We start from the raw sequence: 20,294 nt of genomic DNA, 5'->3' as shown, positions 1-20,294 counted from the left end.
AAAGTCAAGGGGTGTGAATACTTTCTGAAGGCACTCACATTTGACTGTTCGGCATCTGAGCACCCTCGCTAAGAATCAGGAAAGCAGAAAATGGCAAGGTGAGTTGGAAAAGTAAGCGCATGCGGGGCCTCCCGAGCGGCACAGCGGTCTTGAGGCATCACTACAGACCCAGGTTCGATCCCAGGCTGTCTCACAACTGGCTGTGACAAGGAGTCCCATAGGGCGGCCCACAATTGGCCCAGCGTTGTCCGGGTTAGGGGAGAGTTTGGCCGGGGGGGGAATACTTTGCTCATCGCGCTCTAGTGATTCCTAGTGGTGGGCCAGGTGCCTGCAGGCTGACTTTGGTCGTCAGTTGAACGGTGTTTCCTCTGACACATTGGTGCGACTGGCTTCCGGGTTAAGCGGGCGGGTGTTAAGAATCGTGGTTTGGCGGGCATATTTGGGAGGAAGGATGACTAGACCTTCACCTCTCCCGAGCCCGTTGGGGAGTTGCAGCGATAAGACAAGATTGCAATTGGAGATCACGAAAATTGGGGAGAAAAATATAAAAAAATATATTTTAAAAACGCATGCATGTGTGACACTGTCTAGTAGCTGCTGGTCCTGGCTCTGGTATGAACAATGTGCTTACCATAAGCAGGGAGGTAAGCTGCAGTACCATAACCATATGGAGCTCCATAGCCTGGAAAGAGAGGTCAGGGAACTTTAGCTACAGGAGCAGTGCTTACATAGCGACAACCTAACGAACACACATTTACAAACACCAAGCCCCGGTAAGTCTTACCTATTGGGAGGTAGCCAAGGGTGGGGGGAGCGCTGATGTAGGGTGCTCTATGCATCACTGGCCTTGTTCTAGGCCTGGAATGGGCATGGGCTGGGATAGTCACAGTTGATGACACAGTTCTCTTCACCTGCAAACAAACACACACATTCGTTACGGTTATAGCGTCACCTTTGCATACATTTCCATACTTTCAGACGTATGCTGCACAACTAATATTGATAGGCTCATTTGAATTCTATGGATGGGCTGAGAGTGATCTTTGTCCACCCACCAGTGTGGTAGGTCTCCTCTTCTTGTTGCAGGGGTCTTTGGAGTCAGAGAAGAGTCTCTTCAGAGCAGCCAGGGCAGCGCAAGCCTTCGCCGCTTTCTTATTGGGCCCCGAGCCTCGGAACTTCTGTTTATCAACCTCCACCTACAGTACAGTACAGACACTCAATCATTCAGAACTACACTAGGGCCACTTGTCCTGACCTACTGGGCTCTAGTTTAGTTTCTCTTGTTCAGGTCAAAAGACTTAAATAAAAGTCAAGCAGGTGCTAGGCTGCTGGGTGTGTGTGCAAGTCTGTGTGTGTGTATGTATGTGTGTTTGTGTGTGTGTATGTGCGAAGCACCGCCACAGAGTTATATTTTACAACAAATGCTGCAGAAGAAGCAAACTCCTCCTCGTAGGCGACTCTTTTGTCCACACCCACACGGCTGGCGCGCCCCAAATGTCTGGTGCGCCGTGCCCGCACACGCACAGCTGGCTGTCTTTGTCTATAAAACATCTGTGCTGCATGCGATTGAACAAGTCACAGGAAGCATGCAGTTTTGTTGCCTTCCTTGTTAGAATAAAAGAGATTACTTGAAAAAAGTAATACCTAATCCATTAGCCTACTAATTCATGTATTGATAAATTAAAAACGTACACATATTCAATAGCCCAGAAGAAACAAATAAACCGATTTTTTTTATATTTTAACCTGGTAATAATAAATGTTCTTTCAATTTGCTCCAGAATCTAATTACATCAATAATAAAACTAGGCCTAAAATATTTCCTTGAAATGTTAATTCAAACTGCATATGTTGGATAGAAATTGCCTTTATTAGAGATTCTGTACAGCGGCTTGTTCTGGCCAATCCCCTCAAACTTATCAGCAGCACACAGAATCTCTCCATCGATTGGAGGAGTATTAGGCTATTGGCACCAATATGTCAAGTCTGACTGAAGCCTATTCATTTTTCTTTTATTTAACCTTTATTTAACTAGGCAAGTCAGATAAGAACAAATTCTTTTTTACAAATCAAATCAAATTTTTATTTTATTAGTCACATACACATGGTTAGCAGATGTTAATGCGAGTGTAGCGAAATGCTTGTGCTTCTAGTTCCGACAATGCAGTAATAACCAACAGTAATCTAACCTAACAATTCCACGCTACTACCTTACACACACACACAAGTGTGAAGGGATAAAGAATATGTACATAAAGATATATGGATGAGTGGTGGTACAGAACGGCATGGCAGATTAGCTCAGTAGATGGTATAGAGTACGTATATACATATGAGATGAGTACTGTAGGGTATGTAAACATAAAGTGGCATAGTTTAAAGTGGCTAGTGGTACATGTATTGCATAAAGATGGCAAAGATGCAGTAGATGATATAGAGTACAGTATATTACATATGAGATGGGTAATGTTAGGGTATGTAAACATTGTATTAAGTGGCATTGCTTAAAGGGGCTAGTGGTACATTTTTACATAATTTCCATCAATTCCCATTTTTAAGTGGCTGGAGTTGAGTCAGTATGTTGGCAGCGGCCGCTAAATGTTAGTGGCGGGTGTTTAACAGTCTGATGGCCTTGAGATAGAAGCTGTTTTTCAGTCTCTCGGTCCCTGCTTTGATGCACTGACTGACTCGCCTTCTGGATGATAGCGGGTGAACAGGCAGTGGCTTGGGTGGTTGTTGTCCTTGATGATCTTTATGGCTTCCTGTGACATCGGGTGTGTAGGTGTCCTGCGGGCAGGTAGTTTGCCGGTGATGCGTTCTGCAGACCTCACTACCCTCTGAGAGCCTTACGGTTGTGGGCGGAGCAGTGCCGTACCAGGCGGTGATACAGCCCGACAGGATGCTCTCGATTGTGCATCTGTAGAAGTTTGTGAGTGCTTTTGGTACAAGCCGAATTTCTTCAGCCTCCTGAGGTGAAGAGGCGCTGCTGCGCCTTCTTCACAACGCTGTCTGTGTGGGTGACCAATTCAGTTTGTCCGTGAGTGTGTACACCGAGAACTTAAAACTTCCACCTTCTCCACTACTGACCCGTCGATGTGGAATAGGGGGGTGCTCCCTCTGCTGTTTCCTGAAGTCCACAATCATCTCTCTTTGTTTTGTTGACGTTGAGTATGAGGTTATTTTCCTGACACCAACACCGAGGGCCCTCACCTCCTCCCTGTAGGCCGTCTCGTCGTTGTTGGTGATCAGCCTACCACTGTAGTGTCATCCGCAAACTTGATGATCGAGTTGGAGGCGTGCATGGCCACGCAGTCGTGGTGAACAGGGAGTACAGGAGAGGGCTCAGACGCACCCTTGGGGGCCCCAGTGTTGAGGATCAGCGGGTGGAGATGTTGTTACCTACCCACAACCTGGGGGCGGCCCGTCAGGAAGTCCAGGACCCAGTTGCACAGGGCGGGGTCGAGACACCAGGGAGCTTGTGTTTGAGTTTCTGTTTGTAGGCAGGAATCAACAAATGGAGTCGTGGTCAGCTTTTCCGAAAGGGGGGCGGGGAGGGCCTTGTAAGCGTCGCGGAAATTAGTGTAGCAATGGTCCAGTGTTTTTCCAGCCTGGTAGCACAATCGATATGCTGATAGAATTTAGGGAGTTTTGTTTAGATTAGCCTTGTTAAAATCCCCAGCTACGATGAATGCAGCCTCAGGTGTGTGTGGTTTCCAGTTTAAAAGAGTCAGATAAAGTTCGTTCAGGGCCATCGTGTGTCTGCTTGGGGGGAATGTATACGGCTGTGATTATGATTGAGAGAATTCCCTTTGTAGATAATGCGGTCGACATATTGATTGTGAGGAGTTCTAGACAGGTGAACAGCGACTTGAGTTCTTGTGTGTTATTATGATGGTCACACCACTTCTCGTTAATCATAAGGCATACCCCCCGCCCCTTTCTTACCGGAAAGATGTTTGTTCTGTCGGCGCGATGCATGGAGAAACCAGCTGGCTGCACCGACTCCTGTTAGCGTCCTGTTAGCCTATGACTTTCTAGCCCGGCTAAACCTCCCTAACCCAGATGACGCTGGGCCAATAGGCTAACAGCTAACAAAAAAGTAGTTAACGATTGAAAAGACTGAATGTGACTGACTTGACCTAGGAAAGTGTCAGACGACTGTGTGCTGGATGACTAGTGGGCTAGATGTGAATGTTCTGAAAGATTCATTCTAATTAATCACCTGAAAAATTAGAGCCCCATCAACAAGCCAATGGCCATAGCAGGACAATAATTCTTGCTTTGTCTGAGATCAAATCAAATCTTCGGGGGGCAAACTATCAGGGGGCAATCACCGGGGCAACTACCTGCCTCCAGGACACCTACCCCACCCGAATGTCACAGGAAGGCCATAAAGATCATCAAGGACAACAACACACCCGAGCCACTGCCTGTTCACCCGGTATCATCCAGAAGGCGAGGTCAGTACAGTGCATCAAAGCAGGGACCGAGAGACTGAAAAAACAGCTTCTATCTCAAGGCCATCAGACTGTTAAACACCCCACATACATTAGTAGGCCGCTGCCAACATACTGACTCAACTCCAGCCACTTTTAAAATGGGAATTGATGGAAAATTATGTAAAAATGTACCACTAGCCACTTTAAACAATGCCACTTAAATAATGTTTACATACCCTACATTACCATCTCTATGTATATGTATATACTGTACTCTATATCATCTACTGCATCTTGCCATCTTTATTAATACATGTATCACTAGCCACTTTTAACTATGCCACTTTATGTTTACATACCCTACATTACTCATCTCATATGTATATACGTACTCTATACCATCTACTGCATCTGCCTATGCCGTTCTGTACCACACTCATCTCATATATCTTTATGTACATATTTCTTATCCCTTTACACTGTGTGTGTGTAAGGTAGTAGGTGGAATTGTTAGGTTAGATTACTTGTTGGTTATTACTGCAATGTCGGAACTAGAGCACAAGCATTTCGCTACACTCGCATTAACATCTGCTAACCATGTGTATGTGGCAAATAAAATTTGATGGTAGATTGATTCTTATTAGTCACATGCACCGATATTACAGTGAAATGCTACTTACGAAGCCATAAACCAACAATGCAGTGTAAAATTACGACTAAAATGAAAAGGAACAAGTAATAAATAGAGGCAGCGTTTAAAATAAACCAATAGCGAGACTGATACAGGAGGGTACCAGTACAGAGAGTCAATGTACAGGGGTACCAGTTAGTCGAGGTAATTGAGGTAATTTGTACATGTAGGTAGAGTTATTAAAGTGACTATGCATAGATAATAACAGAGTAGCAGCGGGCGTAAACGAGAAGGGTGGGAGGGGGTGGGCAATGCAAATAGTCTGGGTAGCCATTTGATTAGATGTTCAGGAGTCTTATGGCTTGGGGGTAGAAGATGTTTAGAAGCCTCTTGGACCTAGACTTGGTGCTCCGGTACCGCTTGCCGTGTGGTAGCAGAGAGAAGAGTCTACGACTAGGATGGCTGGAGTCTTTGACCATTTTTAGGGCCTTCCTCTGACACCGCCTGGTATATAGAGGTCCTGGATGGCAGGAATCTTGGCCCCAGTGATGTACCGGGCCGTATCCACTACTCTCTGTAGTGCCTTGCGGTCGGAGGCCGAGCAGTTGCCATACCAGGCAGTGATGCAACCAGTCAGGATGCTCTCGATGGAGCAGCTAAAGAACCTTTTGAGGATCTGAGGACCCATGCAGAATCTTTTCAGTCTCCAGAGGGGGAATATGTTTTGTCGTGCCCTCCTCACGTCTTTCATGGTGTGCTTGGACCATGTTAGTTTGTTGGTGATGTGAACACGCTCAACCTGCTCCACTACAGCCCCGTTGATGAGAATGGGGGCGTACTCGGTCCTCATTTTCCTGTAGTCCACAATCATCTCCTTTGTCTTAATCACGTTGAGGAAGAGGTTGTTGTCCTGGCACCAAACGGCCAGGTCTCGGACCTCCTCCCTATAGGCTGTCTCGTCGTTGTCAGGCCCACCACTGGTGTGTCATCTGCAAACTTAATGATGGTGTTGGAGTCATACCTGGCCGTGCAATCATGAATGAACAGGGAGTACAGGAGGGGACTGAGCACACACCCCTGAGGGGCTCCTGTGTGAGGATCAGCGTGGCGGATGTGTTGTTACCTACCCTTACCACCTGGGGGCGGCCCGTCAGGAAGTCCAGGATCCAGTTGCAGAGGGAGGTGTTTATGTCCTTAGCTTAGTGATGAGCTTTGAGGGCACTATGGTGTTGAACACTGAACTGTAGTCAAAGAATAGCAATCTCATATAGGTGTTCCTCTTGTCCAGGTGGGAAAGGGCAGTGTGGAGTGCAATAGAGATTGCATCACTGTGGATCTGTTAGGGCAGTATGCAAATTGGAGTGGGTCTAGCGTTTCTGGGTATAATGGTTTTGATGTGAGCCATGACCAGCCTTTCAAAGCACTTCATGGCTACAGACATGAGTACTACAGGTCAGTAGTCATTTTGGCAGGTTACCTTAGTGTTCTTGGGCAAAGGGACTATGGTGGTCTGCTTGAAACATGTTGGTATTACAGAGGGGTTGAAAATGTCAGTGAAGACACTTGCCAGTTGGTCAGCGCATGCTCGCAGTACACGTCCTGGTAATCCATCTGGCTCTGCGGCCAGAACAACTGGTGCTCTCATGCATGTTTCAGTGTTGTTTGCCTCGAAGCGAGCCTAGAAATAGTTTAGCTCATCTGGTTGGCTCGTGTCACTGGGCAGCTCTCGGCTGTGCTTCCCTTTATGCTTTCCCGGTCTTCCCGGTGCGCTAAACGCCAGTGAAGACCGTTTTGATGTCTCCACATTGGATTCAATATCTCAAAATGTATGTTGGTCATCTGCCATTGCCTGCTTGACCTATAAAAAGGTCCTCCATTCTGCTGATGTGAGTTGCTGAGCAGGACACCAACATTTGAGATGCATTTAGAAAGTGAACTTGCCATTTACAAAAAGGTTTTAAATGTAGGCCATTCATATGAAATATGTGCACAGTACTTTGTTTTAAGCATCAATTTATCAAATCAGTTCTTGTTTGCTTGCTAATTGCGAGAAGCACCTGTCAAACTCTGCAATGTCTCGGAAAACACAGGGATGTCGTTGCGCATGAGAACCTTGGAGTTTTCCAAAAAAACAGTAGGCTAGTATTGTTACTCTCCCGCCATGCAAAAATGACTGACATGGCAACACTGATGTTAATGAATAAATGCCGATTGAAATAATAAGAAAGCTGATAATTGTGCATGTGACTTGAAGGTGAGAGCACAGTAATAGATTGGCATGCAGTCCCTTTAATCATAGGCTATTGTTACTTTGTGTCTCTAAAACCACAATGGGGGGGGGGGTACAATATTAATCTTAATATTCAGTTAATTCTTTACTTTTTAGAAAAAAGGTACACAACGTTCCTTCGGAAAGTATTCAGACCCCTAGACTTTTTCCACATTTTGTTAGGTTACAGCCTTACTCTAAAAATGTATTAAATTGTTTTTCCCCCTCATCAATCTACACACAATACCCCATAAGGACAAAGCAAAAACAGGTTTAGACATTTTTTATAATTTATTAAAAATAATAAACTGAAATATCATATTTACATATGTGGTACACCTGCATTGCTTGCTGTTTGGGGTTTTAGGCTGGGTTTCTGTACAGCACTTTGAGATATCAGCTGATGTAAGAAGGGCTATATAAATACATTTGATTTGACATAAGTATTCAGACCCTTTACTCAGTACTTTGTTAAAGCACATTTGGCAGTGATAACAGCCTCGAGTCTTCTTGGGTGTGATGCAACAAAGCTCGGCACACCTGTATTTCAGGAGTTTCTCTCGTTATTCTCTGCAGATCCTCTCAAGCTCTGTCAGGTTGGATGGGGAGCGTCGCTGCACAGCTATTTTCAGGTCTCTCCAAAGATGTTCGATCGGGTTCAAGTCCGGGCTCTGGCTGAGCCACTCAAGGACATTCAGAGACTTGTCCTGAAGCCACTCCTGCATTGTATTGGCTGTGTGCTTAGGGTCGTTGCCCTGTTGGAAGGTGAACCTTCACCGCAGTCTGAGGTCCTCAGCGCTCTGGAGCAGGTTTTCATCAAGGATCTCTCTGTACTTTGCTCTGTTCATCTTTCCCTCGATCCTGACCAGTCTCCCAATCCCAGCCACTGAAAAAAATCCACGACAGCATGATGCTGCCACCACCACCATGCTTCACTGTAGGGATGGTGACAGATCTAGGAAGTGTCTTGGTAGTTCCAAACGCCTTACATTTAAGAACGATGGAGGCCACCTTCAATGCTGCAGACATTTTTTGGTAACCTTCCCCAGATCTGTGCCTCGACACAATCCTGTGACGGCGCTCTACGGACAATTCCTTCGACCTCATGTCTTGGTTTTTGCTCTGACATGCACTGTCAAATGTGGGACTTTATATAGACAGGTGTGTGCCTTTCCAAATCATGTCCAATCAATTGAATTGACCACAGGTGGACTCCAAGTTGTAGAAACAACTCAAGGATGATCAATGGAAATAGGATGCACCTGAGCCCAATTTCAAGTCTCATAGCAAAGGGTCTGAATACTTATGAAAATAAGGCATCTGTTTTTATTTTTAGAAAATTTGCAAAAATGTCTAATAAACAGTTTTGGCTTTGTCATTATGGGTTATTGTGTTTAGATTGCTGAGGCAAATTTTTATATAATACATTTTAGAATAAGGCTGTAACGTAACAATGTGTAAAAAGCAAGGGGTCTGAATACCTTCCGAAAGCACTGTAGATACAAAGTATTGATCATTATGACCATTTTAAAGTTAGAAAAGTAATACATTTAGTATGTAAAGGACAATAAACAAAAAGTAGCCAGCCTCCCATCCCGTTTCCTAACCCCACCCATCCAACCACCCACCTGACCACCCTGAAACCATGTTTTCCACCCCTTCAGAGCCATATCCCTGTAATGCTTAGAGAAGATCTCATGTCAAGTGTTATTGAAGTGTGGTTGCATGTTCACCTGCCTTATTATTTTGGGGTGTTCATATAGGCCACCAAGTGCTAACAGTCAGTATCTAAATAATGTGTGTGAAATGCTTGATAGTGTATGTGATGTAAACAGAGAGGCCTACTTTCTTAGGGACCTGAATATTGACCTGTTTTCATCAAGCTTTCCGCTCAAGAAGAAGCTTCTCACTGTAACCAGTGCCTGTAATCTGGTTCAGGTTATTAATCAACCTACCAGGGTGTTTACAAACACAACAGGAACAAGATCATCCACATGTATCGATCACATTTTTCCTAATACTGTAAAACTTTGTTCTAAAGCTGTATCCGTACCCATTGGATGCAGTGATCACAATACAGTGGCTATATCCAGGAAAGCCATGGTTTCAAAAGCTGGGCCTAAAATATTATAAGAGATCATACAAAAGATTTTACTGTGACTCTTATGTGGATGATGTTAAAAATATTTGTTGGTCTGATGTGATTAATATGGAGCATCGAGACGCTGCATTTGATGAATTTATGAAATTGCTTCTTCCAATTATTGATAAACATGCGCCTGTTAAGAAACAGACTGTTAGAACTATTAAGGCTATTAATTGAAAAACGATATGGTTGAAAGAGATGGGGCAAAAGGAGTGGCTAATACGTCTTGACTGGCTGGCTTACTGGCAATTGAAAAATTGTGTGACTAAACTCAACAAAAAGTTTCAAATGAAATTGTAGGAAGAAAGACATATTCAACTCAATCTTTCATCAAATTATTATTAAGAGTAAAAGTATTGCAACATGATGACTTGCCGTAAAAAAAAAGTATATTGTGGGAGGTGGGGAAATTATTGTTATCGATCAATAATGACAAACCTCCTGGCATAGCCACACCATCTGTCATATCTTTAATCTGAGCCTAGAGGAAAGGATTTGTCCACAGGCCTGGAGGGAAGCAAAAGTAATACCGCTATCCAAGATTGGTAGTGGCCTTTACTGGTTCTACAAATTACCTCAACAGCAGATTTATCAGCTTGCTGCCAGCTTTTAGCAATGGAAGCTAAATCCATTTTAGAATAAGGCTGTAACGTTATTTTTTTGGGGAAAAGTGAAGGGGTCGGAATACATTTCCCGAATGCACTGTATCAGTGAATGCCACCTCTTCCAGGGATTGAGAGACACTGTAGTAAAATATTGTCTGTGTATAATGAGATGAAGTGATCAGTTGATTTTAGGGAAATTGGTGTTATTTTTATAATTTGACAAATTGCCTGGGCCAGGTGTCCCATGGATAATAAAATAGCAAAGTAGAAACTGGATTGCCTTGTCTGCTGCTTCTTGTGATTCTGAATAAAGCAGAACAGATTTTGCCTGCTATCAAACTATGGCTGAGGGATTGGCATATAGTGTGTTTAACTAATTATTTAAACTGGTATCAATTCACATACAGTACCAGTCAAAATTTTGGACACACCTACTCATTCAAGGGATTTTCTTTATTTGTACTACTTTCTACATTGTAGAATAATAGTGAAGACATCAAAACTATGAAATAACACATATGGAATCATGTAGTAACCAGAAAAGTGCTAAACAAATCCAAATACATTTATATTTGAGATTCTTCAAAGTAGCCACCCTTTGCCTTTAAAACCTGTTATGGACAGGGGGCAGTGTTTCCACTTTGAACGAATTGCGTACCCAAACGGAATTTCCTCCTACTCTGCCCCAGAAGGTAATACATGCATATTATTATTACTATTGTATAGAAAACACTCTGAAGTCTCTAAAACTGTTTGAATTATGTCTGTAAGTAGAACAGAACTCATTTGGCAGACAAAAACCTGAGAAGACTTCCAAACAGGAAGTGAGAACTCGATCTTCAAAACAGTGCCAAATGATACCCCATATAGTTATGGATAAGCAAACACTTCCTAGGGCTTCCACTAGATGTCACCGTCTTTAGATTTTGGTTATATGATTCTACTATAAAGGCTCATAGGAGCTATTTTACTGAGTGGTCTTCAGAAATCTCAGTCTCATTTTGCGCGCGAGAGAGTGCTCTCGTTCCAATGCTCTTTCTTCAGACAATGAAATTCTCCGGTTGGATCCTTATTGATGATTAATGTTAAACACATCCTAAATATGGATTGCATACATCATTTGACTTGTTTCTACGACCTGTAACGGAACTTTTTTAGTTTTTGTCTGGAGGGATTGCTCGTGCGTCATGAAAATGGATTCGTGGGCTGAACATGCTAACAACAAGTGGCTAAATGATGGGCTTTATGGAACTTTTCAGTCATTTATTGTCAATCTGGGAATCCTGGGAGTGCCTTCTGATGAAGTTATTCGAAGGTAAGTGCATATTTAGTGTTTTTGTAGCTTCTGTTGACGCCAAAATGGCGACTATTTCTTTGGCTGGATTGTGCTCTGAGCGCTGTTCTCAGATTAATCTTTTTCCGTAAAGTTTATTTTGAAATCTGACACAGCGGTTGCATAGAGGATAAGTTTATCTTTAATTWTGTGAATAACACTTGCATCTTTTATCAATGTTTATTATGAGTATTTCTGCAAAATCACCGGATGTTTTGGAATCAAAACATTACTGCACGTAACGCGCCAATGTAAACTGAGATTTGTTTTAATATATGTATGCACATTATCGAACAAAACACACAATACATGTATAACATGATGTCCTATGACTGTCATCTGATGAAGATAATCGAAGGTTAGTGATTCATTTTAACTATATTTCTGCTTTTTCTAACTCCTATTGTTGGCTGAAAAAATGGCTGTGTGTGTTTGTGACTTGGCTCTGACCTAACATATGTTGTGCTTTCACTGTAAATCATTTCTGAAATCGGACACCATGGGTAGATTAACAAGATGTTTATCTTTCATCTGCTATATTGGACTTGTTAATGTGTGAAAGTATATTATAAGCACTTGTTGGACATGTACTGGCTTAAGCAGGGGGACACGTCTGGCACTGCAGGATTTGAGTCCCTGGCGGCGTAGTGTGTTACTGATGGTAGGCTTTGTTACTTTGGTCCCAGCTCTCTGCAGGTCATTCACTAGGTCCCCCCGTGTGGTTCTGGGATTTTTGCTCACCGTGCTTGTTGATCCATTTTGACCCCACGGGTGAGATCTTGCGTGGAGCCCCAGATCAAGGGAGATTATCAGTGGTCTTGTATGTCTTCCATTTCCTAATAATTGCTCCCACAGTGATTTCTTCAAACCCAAGCTGCTTACCTATTGCAGATTCAGTCTTCCCAGCCTGGTGCAGGTCTACAATTTTGTTTCTGGTGTCCTTTGACAGCTCTTTGGTCTTGCCATAGTGGAGTTGGAGTGTGACTGTTTGAGGTTGTGGACAGGTGTCTTTTATACTGATAACAAGTTAAAACAGGTGCCATTAATACAGGTAACGAGTGGAGGACAGAGGAGCCTCTTAAAGAAGAAGTTACAGTCTGTGAGAGCCAGAAATCTTGCTTGTTTGTAGGTACCAAATACTTATTTTCCACCATAATTGCAAATAAATTCATTAAAAATCCTACAATGTGATTTTCTGGATTTTTTTTCTTCTCATTTTGTCTGTCATAGTTGAAGTGTACCTATGATGAAAATTACAGGCCTCTCTCATCTTTTTAAGTGGGAGAACTTGCACAATTGGTGGCTGACTAAATACTTTTTTGCCCCACTGTATACCAGGCCTTGTTTCCTAAGATTTTTCATAGTGTTCTATTGTTTCCAGTACTTTTCTTATATCATCTCCAATGTATCGTACATGTAAAAAAAAATATGTCTGATTAGGATGCATAATATCCGACAATACCTCTAATTCTATGCATTTTGCGCTATGCATTTTGCATCACAACACTGAAGTGTAAGGGGCTGTAACAGTATAACTTTAAACCGTCCCTCGCCCCGACCGGGCGCGAACCAGGACCCTCTGCACACATCAACAATAGTCACCCACGAAGCGTCTAACTAGCTAGCCATTTCACATCCGTTACAGGGGCTCCAATTTTGTTTTTATGGACTGGATCTTTATATTTACCACAGGGGAATTGTGGACGGGCGATTATGCTATCTGCTGATGCGAAATAAAACTTTTTAGTTTCAATAGAATGAATTCCCACACTTGAATGTTATTTTACTATATATTTTTTTAAACAAGTCCGTTAATGCATAGTAATTACGCAATAGAAAGCCACGATAAGGCACACATTTCAATGCATGCACGGGGAAAAAACGTTACCAATGTTGGCCTTTTATCAGATCCAAAATTTTCGCATGAACTATAACTAATATTCAGTAGGATATATATACAGTGGGGAGAACAAGTATTTGATACACTGCCGATTTTGCAGGTTTCCTACTTACAAAGCATGTAGGTCTGTAATTTTTATCATAGGTACACTTCAACTGTGAGAGACGGAATCTAAAACAAAAATCCAGAAAATCACATTGTATGATTTTTAAGTAATTAATTTGCATTTTATTGCATGACATAAGTATTTGATCACCTACCAACCAGTAAGAATTCCGGCTCTCACAGACCTGTTAGTTTTTTCTTTAAGAAGCCCTCCTGTTCTCCACTCATTACCTGCTATTAACTGCACCTGTTTGAACTCGTTACCTGTATAAAAAGACACCTGTCCACACACTCAATCAAACAGACTCCAACCTCTTCACAATGGCCAAGACCAGAGAGCTGTGTAAGGACATCAGGGATAAAATTGTAGACCTGCACAAGGCTGGGATGGGCTACAGGACAATAGGCAAGCAGCTTGGTGAGAAGGCAACAACTGTTGGCGCAATTATTAGAAAGTGGAAGAAAGTTCAATGACGGTCAATCACCCTCGGTCTGGGCTCCATGCAAGATCTCACCTCGTGGGGCATCAATGATCATGAGGAAGGTGAGGATCAGCCCAGAACTACACGGCAGGACCTGGTCAATGACCTGAGAGAGGCTGGACCACAGTCTCAAAAAACCATTAGTAACACACTACGCCGTCATGGATTAAAATCCTGCAACGCACGCAAGGTCCCCCTGCTCAAGCCAGCGTATGCCAGGCCCGTCTGAAGTTTGCCATGACCATCTGGATGATCCAGAGGAGGAATGGGAGAAGGTCATTTTGGTCTGATGACACAAAAATAGAGCTTTTTGGTCTAAACTCCACTCACCGTGTGGGAGGAAGAGAAGGATGAATACAACCCCAAGAACACCATCCCAACCGTGAAGCATGGAGGTGGAAACATCATTCTTTGGGGATGCTTTTCTGCAAAGGGGACAGGACGACTGCACCGTAGTGAGAGAGGATGGATGGGGCCATGTATCGTGGATCTTGGCCAACAACCTCCTTCCCTCAGTAAGAGCATTGAAGATGGGTCGTGGCTGGTCTTCCAGCATGACAACGATCCGAAACACACAGCCAGGGCAACTAAGGAGTGGCTAGGTAAGAAGCATCTCAAGGTCCTGGAGTGGCCTAGCCAGTCTCCAGACCTGAACCCAATAGCAAATCTTTGGAGGGAGCTGAAACGTGTATTGCCAGCGACAGCCCCGAAACCTGAAGGATCTGGAGAAGTCTGTATGGAGGAGTGGGCCAAAATCCCTGCTGCAGTGTGTGCAAACCTGGTCAAGAACTACAGGAAACATATGATCTCTGTAATTGCAAACAAAGGTTTCTGTACCAAATATTAAGTTCTGCTGTTTCTGATGTATCAAATACTTATGTCATTCAATAAAATGCAAATTAATTACTTAAAAATCATACAATGTGATTTTCTGGAGTTTTGTTTTAGATTCCGTCTCTCACAATTGAAGTGTACCTATGATAAAAATTACAGACCTCTACATGCTTTGTAAGTAGGAAAACCTGCAAAATCGGCAGTGTATCAAATACTTGTTCTCCCCACTGTATATACACACACAGATATATATATATACACACACACATATGTAACACACACACACATACACACTAAAGATATTTCGCCCATATGAACTTATTTAATTTATGCCAAAAAACAACCATACATGATTTAAGGAAAATCAGCAAACACAATTAATTTTTCTTCACATTCTTTAATAAGACTCAAACACGCAATAGGCTACAGCTCGCTTCACAGCTGCTTCCCAACGAAATACAAGGAAACTCAAGGATTTGTAGCCTACAGTGCGCTGAGGGCGAGTGCGCTCTGTACGCAGCATTGGGCCCTTCCTGAAGCGTTTTGCGTGTTTGTGTGTATAAAGACTTGCCTCCATGATGAAGCGTTTGTCGTAGCTGCCGCCGGTCTCTGATAGGAGTTCGTACTTCAGGCCTCTGCGTTTCTCATTCAGCTCCATCACTGGGTTCTTGCCCCCTGCCGTAAGGAGAGGGCCTGGGGTGCGGGACTAGGGATAATAATAGGATGAAATCACTACCTCTCTATAATTGTAAGAGATGGGGTTCAGTCGGTGAATCACACAAAACATATCCATTATAGATGTACACCAGTTGAACAACTATCGCATATACTGTAGGCAATCACAGTGAAAGCCACCGGACACAACCTGGACCTGAATATAAAGCTTTCAAATTCTGTTAAGATTTATAATAGGTTTCCATGTTCGTGTGGTAACATCATGTTGTCAGTGTGATGGTTGTGTGGTTAGCTAGTGTTCGTGTGACGGTCGTGTTGTGTTGTTAGCGTGACTGTTGTGTGGTTACCTCGTGTGCGTCTGAGGAGGAGGTGACAGAGTTTCTGCTGGAGCTGGTGGACATTCTGTCGTTTCTATCACTTCTATGGTTGGGTCCCTCGCCGTCAGCACTCAGGGAGTCCAGGTCCACATCGAAGTCAGCTGGGTAACCTAGTGCCTGTAGGACCTGGAGAACAGGAGCAAGAGGAACAAAGATAGTAAAATAATATATACTGTAAGATCAAGAGGAGGAGCACTTCCTTGGACACTGTGTGTTATCATGGTAGAGTGCACCCAGTAGTTGTGCCCTATCTGCAATGTATCAATGTAATAATACTGTCTGTGTCACAGTTCTACAATACATGTATAGATGATTCTACATCATCTTTCTTAAAAATCCACTCTTCTCCATCAATCCAATACTTCTCTCATGTTACTGGCCTCTGCCTGTCCTAACTACTACTCTTCATCATCTCGTAACATGCATCCCTCCATGTATTCTTCCCATGCCATTTACTGAAATAGGTTTATTGGGTACCTTAAGTGCTACTCGTAGTTTGGCCGTCTTCTTGGAGGCGCCGGAAGCCTCGTAGACAGTGCCGTGGACGTCCACAGACATGGTGAAGACTGGAGCGTGGACCGGGCCGGACTGGGACAATAGCTTGTACTGCAGCCCTGGGTGGACCTGGTTCAGTCTTATCAGGGCGTTCATGGAGTGGTTTGGGTCCATCATGTTATTGTCCAGAACTAGGAGGAAACATGGAGACCATATAGGGTTTCAATTACATAAATTAAAAGTATATGAGATAGATTGAGATTCTGAACAGTACTTTATAAACTCAGCAAAAAAAATGTCCCTTTTTTCAGGACCCTGGTCTTTCAAAGATAATTTGTAAAAATCCAAATAACTTCACAGATCTTCATTGTAAAGGGTTTAAAACACTGTTTCCCATGCTTGTTCAATGAACCATAAACAATTAATGAACATGCACCTGTGGAACGGTCGTTAAGACACTTAGACGGTAGGCAATTAAGGTCACAGTTATGAAAACTTAGGACACTAAAGAAGCCTTTCTACTGACTCTGGAAAAACACCAAATGTGAACGTGCTTTAGGCATGCTGCAAGGAGGCATGATGACTACAGATGTGGCCAGGGCAATAAATTGCAATGTCCATACTGTGAAACGCCTAAGACGGCGCTACAGGGAGACAGAACGGACAGCTGATCGTCCTCGCAGTGGCAGACCACGTGTAACAACAAAGCACAGGATCGGTACATCCGAACATCACACTTGCGGGACAGGTACAGGATGGCAACAACTGCCCGAGTTACACCAGGAACGCACAATCCCTCCATCAGTGCCCAGACTGTCCACAATAGGCTGAAAGAGGCTGGACTGAGGGCTTGTAGGCCTGTTGTAAGGCAGGTCCTCACAAGATATCACCGGCAACAACGTCACCTATGGGCACAAACCCACCGTCCCTGGACCAGACAGGATTGGCAAAAAGTGCTCCCACGGTTGTGTCTCACCAGGGGTGATGGTCGGATTCTAATTTATCGTCGAAGGAATGAGCGTTACACCGAGGCCTGTACTCTGGAGCGGGATCGATTTGGAGGTGGAGGGTCCGTCATGGTCTGGGGCGGTGTGTCACAGCATCATCCGACTGAGCTTGTTGTCATTGCAGGCAATCTCAATGCTGTGTGTTACAGGGAAGACATCCTCCTCCCTCATGTGGTACCCATCCTGCAGGCTCATCCTGACATGACCCTCCAGCATGACAATGCCACTAGCCATACTGCTCATTCTGTGCGTGATTTCCTACAAGACAGGAATGTCAGTGTTCTGCTATGGCCAGCGAAGAGCCCGGATCTCAATCCCATTGAGCATGTCTGGGACCTGTTGGATCGGAGGGTGAGGGCTAGGGCCATTCCCCCCAGAAATGTCCAGGAACGTGCAGGTGCCTTGGTGGCAGAGAGGGGTAACATCTCACAGCAAGAAGTGGCAAATCTGATGCAGTCCATGAGGAGGAGATGCACTGTAGTACTTAATGCAGCTGGTGGCCACACCAGATACTGACTGTTACTTTAGATTTTGACCCCCCCCCCCTTTGTTCAGTAACATTTCTGTTAGTCACATCTGTGGAACTTGTTCAGTTTATGTCTCAGTTGTTGAGTCTTGTTATGTTCATACAAATATTTACACATGTTAAATTTGCTGAAAATAAATGCAGATGACAGTGAGAGGACATTTCTTTTTTTGCTGAGTTTAGGTCTAGTTCTATACAGTGGATTCTGAACTAGGTTAGCATGGCAGGTGTCAAGGCATGTCTAATCTAAATGCCCAGGCAGCAAGGAGTGAAATTGAGGAAGGGAGCAGGTGTGTCAGATAGTGGGAGAACGTGGTGGTGCTAATACAAGGACAGTGTCCTATAATGTAGGTAAGTGTCCTGTGAGAGGTGGCGAGGTGTAGAAAGATAATTGTGTGAGAGACTGCCTGGAGGGGGATTAATCCCCAGTCCATTTCAACCCCCTATCTGTCAGTCACCTGCTTTGAACTGTGGAAGATCAAAGTCCTGTGGGATTGGAGTCACAGTGAGGGGAAATTTAATTACTGTGACACAGACAGCCTTACTAGCCATAAGGGGTAGATGAGAGATGGTATGGGATGAATACCCCACTCAGAATGCTATTTTTGAGTATTGACATTCCTCTAATGTACCAGCATTCTATTATAGAGTTCTTATATGGGCAATTGGCATAGGCTGATCTACAGAAAGTCTACGCATCTACATTACATCAAGTAGTTCTCTAGGCTGAACGGAGAGGAAAGGGATTTCCCTACACTGCGGAAGGATTTAGCCAGAGCAGCAGTGAATCTGACCTCTCATCGGGTTGTGTTTCATCCTCTTGAAGAGCTGTCTGTCGTCAATGTGTCTGTCTTCGTGCTGCCTTTTACGACAGGTTCCTGTGTAATACAAATGATGGTTTCACCTTCAGGAGAGCAGAGACAACCTGAGATCTCGAGCATGCGCACACACACACACACACACACACACACCTTTGTCTAACCCGGAGATTCTGTGTGGCGGTTTGGTTGGAGTGACAGGATTCATATTCAGGACCTTATAAAGCTGTCCAAAGGCTAGGAGGCGTAGCGCATGCTGAAACAGACAGACACAGTATGAAACCAGACAGAATGAGGGCACAAAAGAGTCAAAAACAACCACAAGCCCTATAGGAATGAGCCATGCTAGAAATACCTACTAGAACGTAATCAATGAGTGAATTAAATACGGAACTATCGATCAATAGCATGTATTTAATATTATACTGCGAGATTCTGCTATTTAAGTCTATATGAAGGAAGTTAGCAGTACTTTCACAAGCAAATGATAGCATGCGTGTCAGGACCCGGTGCGAGAAACAGTCACTAAATCGGCAGAACCCAGAAGATGAGGCAGACACAGCAGTACTAGAGATGGTGGTTTAATAAAAAATAGATATCTTCCAAAATACAAAGAAATCCACAAAGTGGTAAAAACAGCAAGGGAAAAACAAACCTTAAAAGACTAATACAAAATACAAAAGAACAAAACCAGAGAACCTCTGGAAAATCCAACAAGAGAAAAATATATGTTCACAACAAGGCTTGGGCTGGGGCTGGGTGCTAACATACAAACACTGAGCAAGGAACTGAGGAACACACAGGGATTAAATACTAACAAGGGAACGACATACAGGTGCAAACAATAATTAGAGCAAGGGAAAAACAAAAGGTACAAAAAAGGTGCAATGGGGACATCTAGTGACAAAAACCAGAACAGTCCTGGCCAAAACCTGACAATGCGTTAGCGCAGTGACTGGAATTGTACAGGTACAGTAGCATTGCTATGCCAAAATCTAGCAGTACCCCATTAATTTATTTAATTTGATTAGTATTTTACTATTTTATTAGGATCCCCAATTAGCTCTTCCTAGAGTCCAAATAGGAAACAAAACAAACAAAATACATAACACTACAATTAATAATACGATACAAAAAATATTTAAAAAATGCCTCTTAATACTGTGCATTTCCCAGCCTCTGTTCTGGACCTGGGGAATGTGAAGAGACCTCTGGCTGCATGTCTTGTGAGGTACCGATAAGTATCTGAACTGTGTGCAAACTGCTTCAGTACCAGTTCAGTAGATTTGGCATAGGTCCCCAGATCCTCAAAAAGTTCTACAGCAGCACTATCAAGAGCATCCTGACCAATTGCATCACTGCCTGGTATGGTAACTGCTCGGTATCTGGCTACAGAGGAGTGTGTATGGCTCAGTACATCACTGGAGCCAAGCTTTCTGCCATCCAGGACCTATATACTAAGAGGTGTCAGAGGAAGGCCCAAAAAAACATTAAAGACTCCAGTCACCCAAGTCATAGACTGTTCTCTCTGCTATCGTACGGCAAGCGCTACCGCAGCGCCAAGTCTAGGACTAAAAGGCTCCTACCCCCAAGCCATAAGACTGCTGAACAATTCATAAAATGGCCAACCGGACTATTTACATTGACGACCC

General features: G+C 43.6%; 1 protein-coding gene across 2 annotated transcripts in view; it reads right to left on the bottom strand.

Moving 5' to 3' along the window:
• Window positions 1-20,294, bottom strand: part of LOC111974803 (spermatid perinuclear RNA-binding protein-like) — a 66,009-nt gene that overhangs the window by 12,848 nt on the left and 32,867 nt on the right. The window contains exons 10-17 of one of the 2 annotated variants that reach the window (XM_070446951.1): window positions 18,796-18,898; window positions 18,619-18,702; window positions 16,274-16,482; window positions 15,767-15,922; window positions 15,316-15,450; window positions 1,056-1,196; window positions 785-911; window positions 632-682 (exon numbers count right to left, since the gene is read on the bottom strand). In XM_070446951.1, coding sequence (XP_070303052.1) covers window positions 632-682; window positions 785-911; window positions 1,056-1,196; window positions 15,316-15,450; window positions 15,767-15,922; window positions 16,274-16,482; window positions 18,619-18,702; window positions 18,796-18,898 — 1,006 coding nt within the window. Of the gene's footprint in view, window positions 1-631; window positions 683-784; window positions 912-1,055; window positions 1,197-15,137; window positions 15,451-15,766; window positions 15,923-16,273; window positions 16,483-18,618; window positions 18,703-18,795; window positions 18,899-20,294 lie in introns of those variants that run through there. The other variant, XM_070446950.1, reaches the window with a different exon arrangement.

The sequence above is a fragment of the Salvelinus sp. IW2-2015 genome, linkage group LG15 (assembly GCF_002910315.2).
Source record: "Salvelinus sp. IW2-2015 linkage group LG15, ASM291031v2, whole genome shotgun sequence".
Classification (NCBI taxonomy): domain Eukaryota; kingdom Metazoa; phylum Chordata; class Actinopteri; order Salmoniformes; family Salmonidae; genus Salvelinus; species Salvelinus sp. IW2-2015.
The sequence above is the reverse complement of the archived record's forward strand: the minus strand, read 5'-3'. Positions and strand labels throughout refer to the sequence as shown.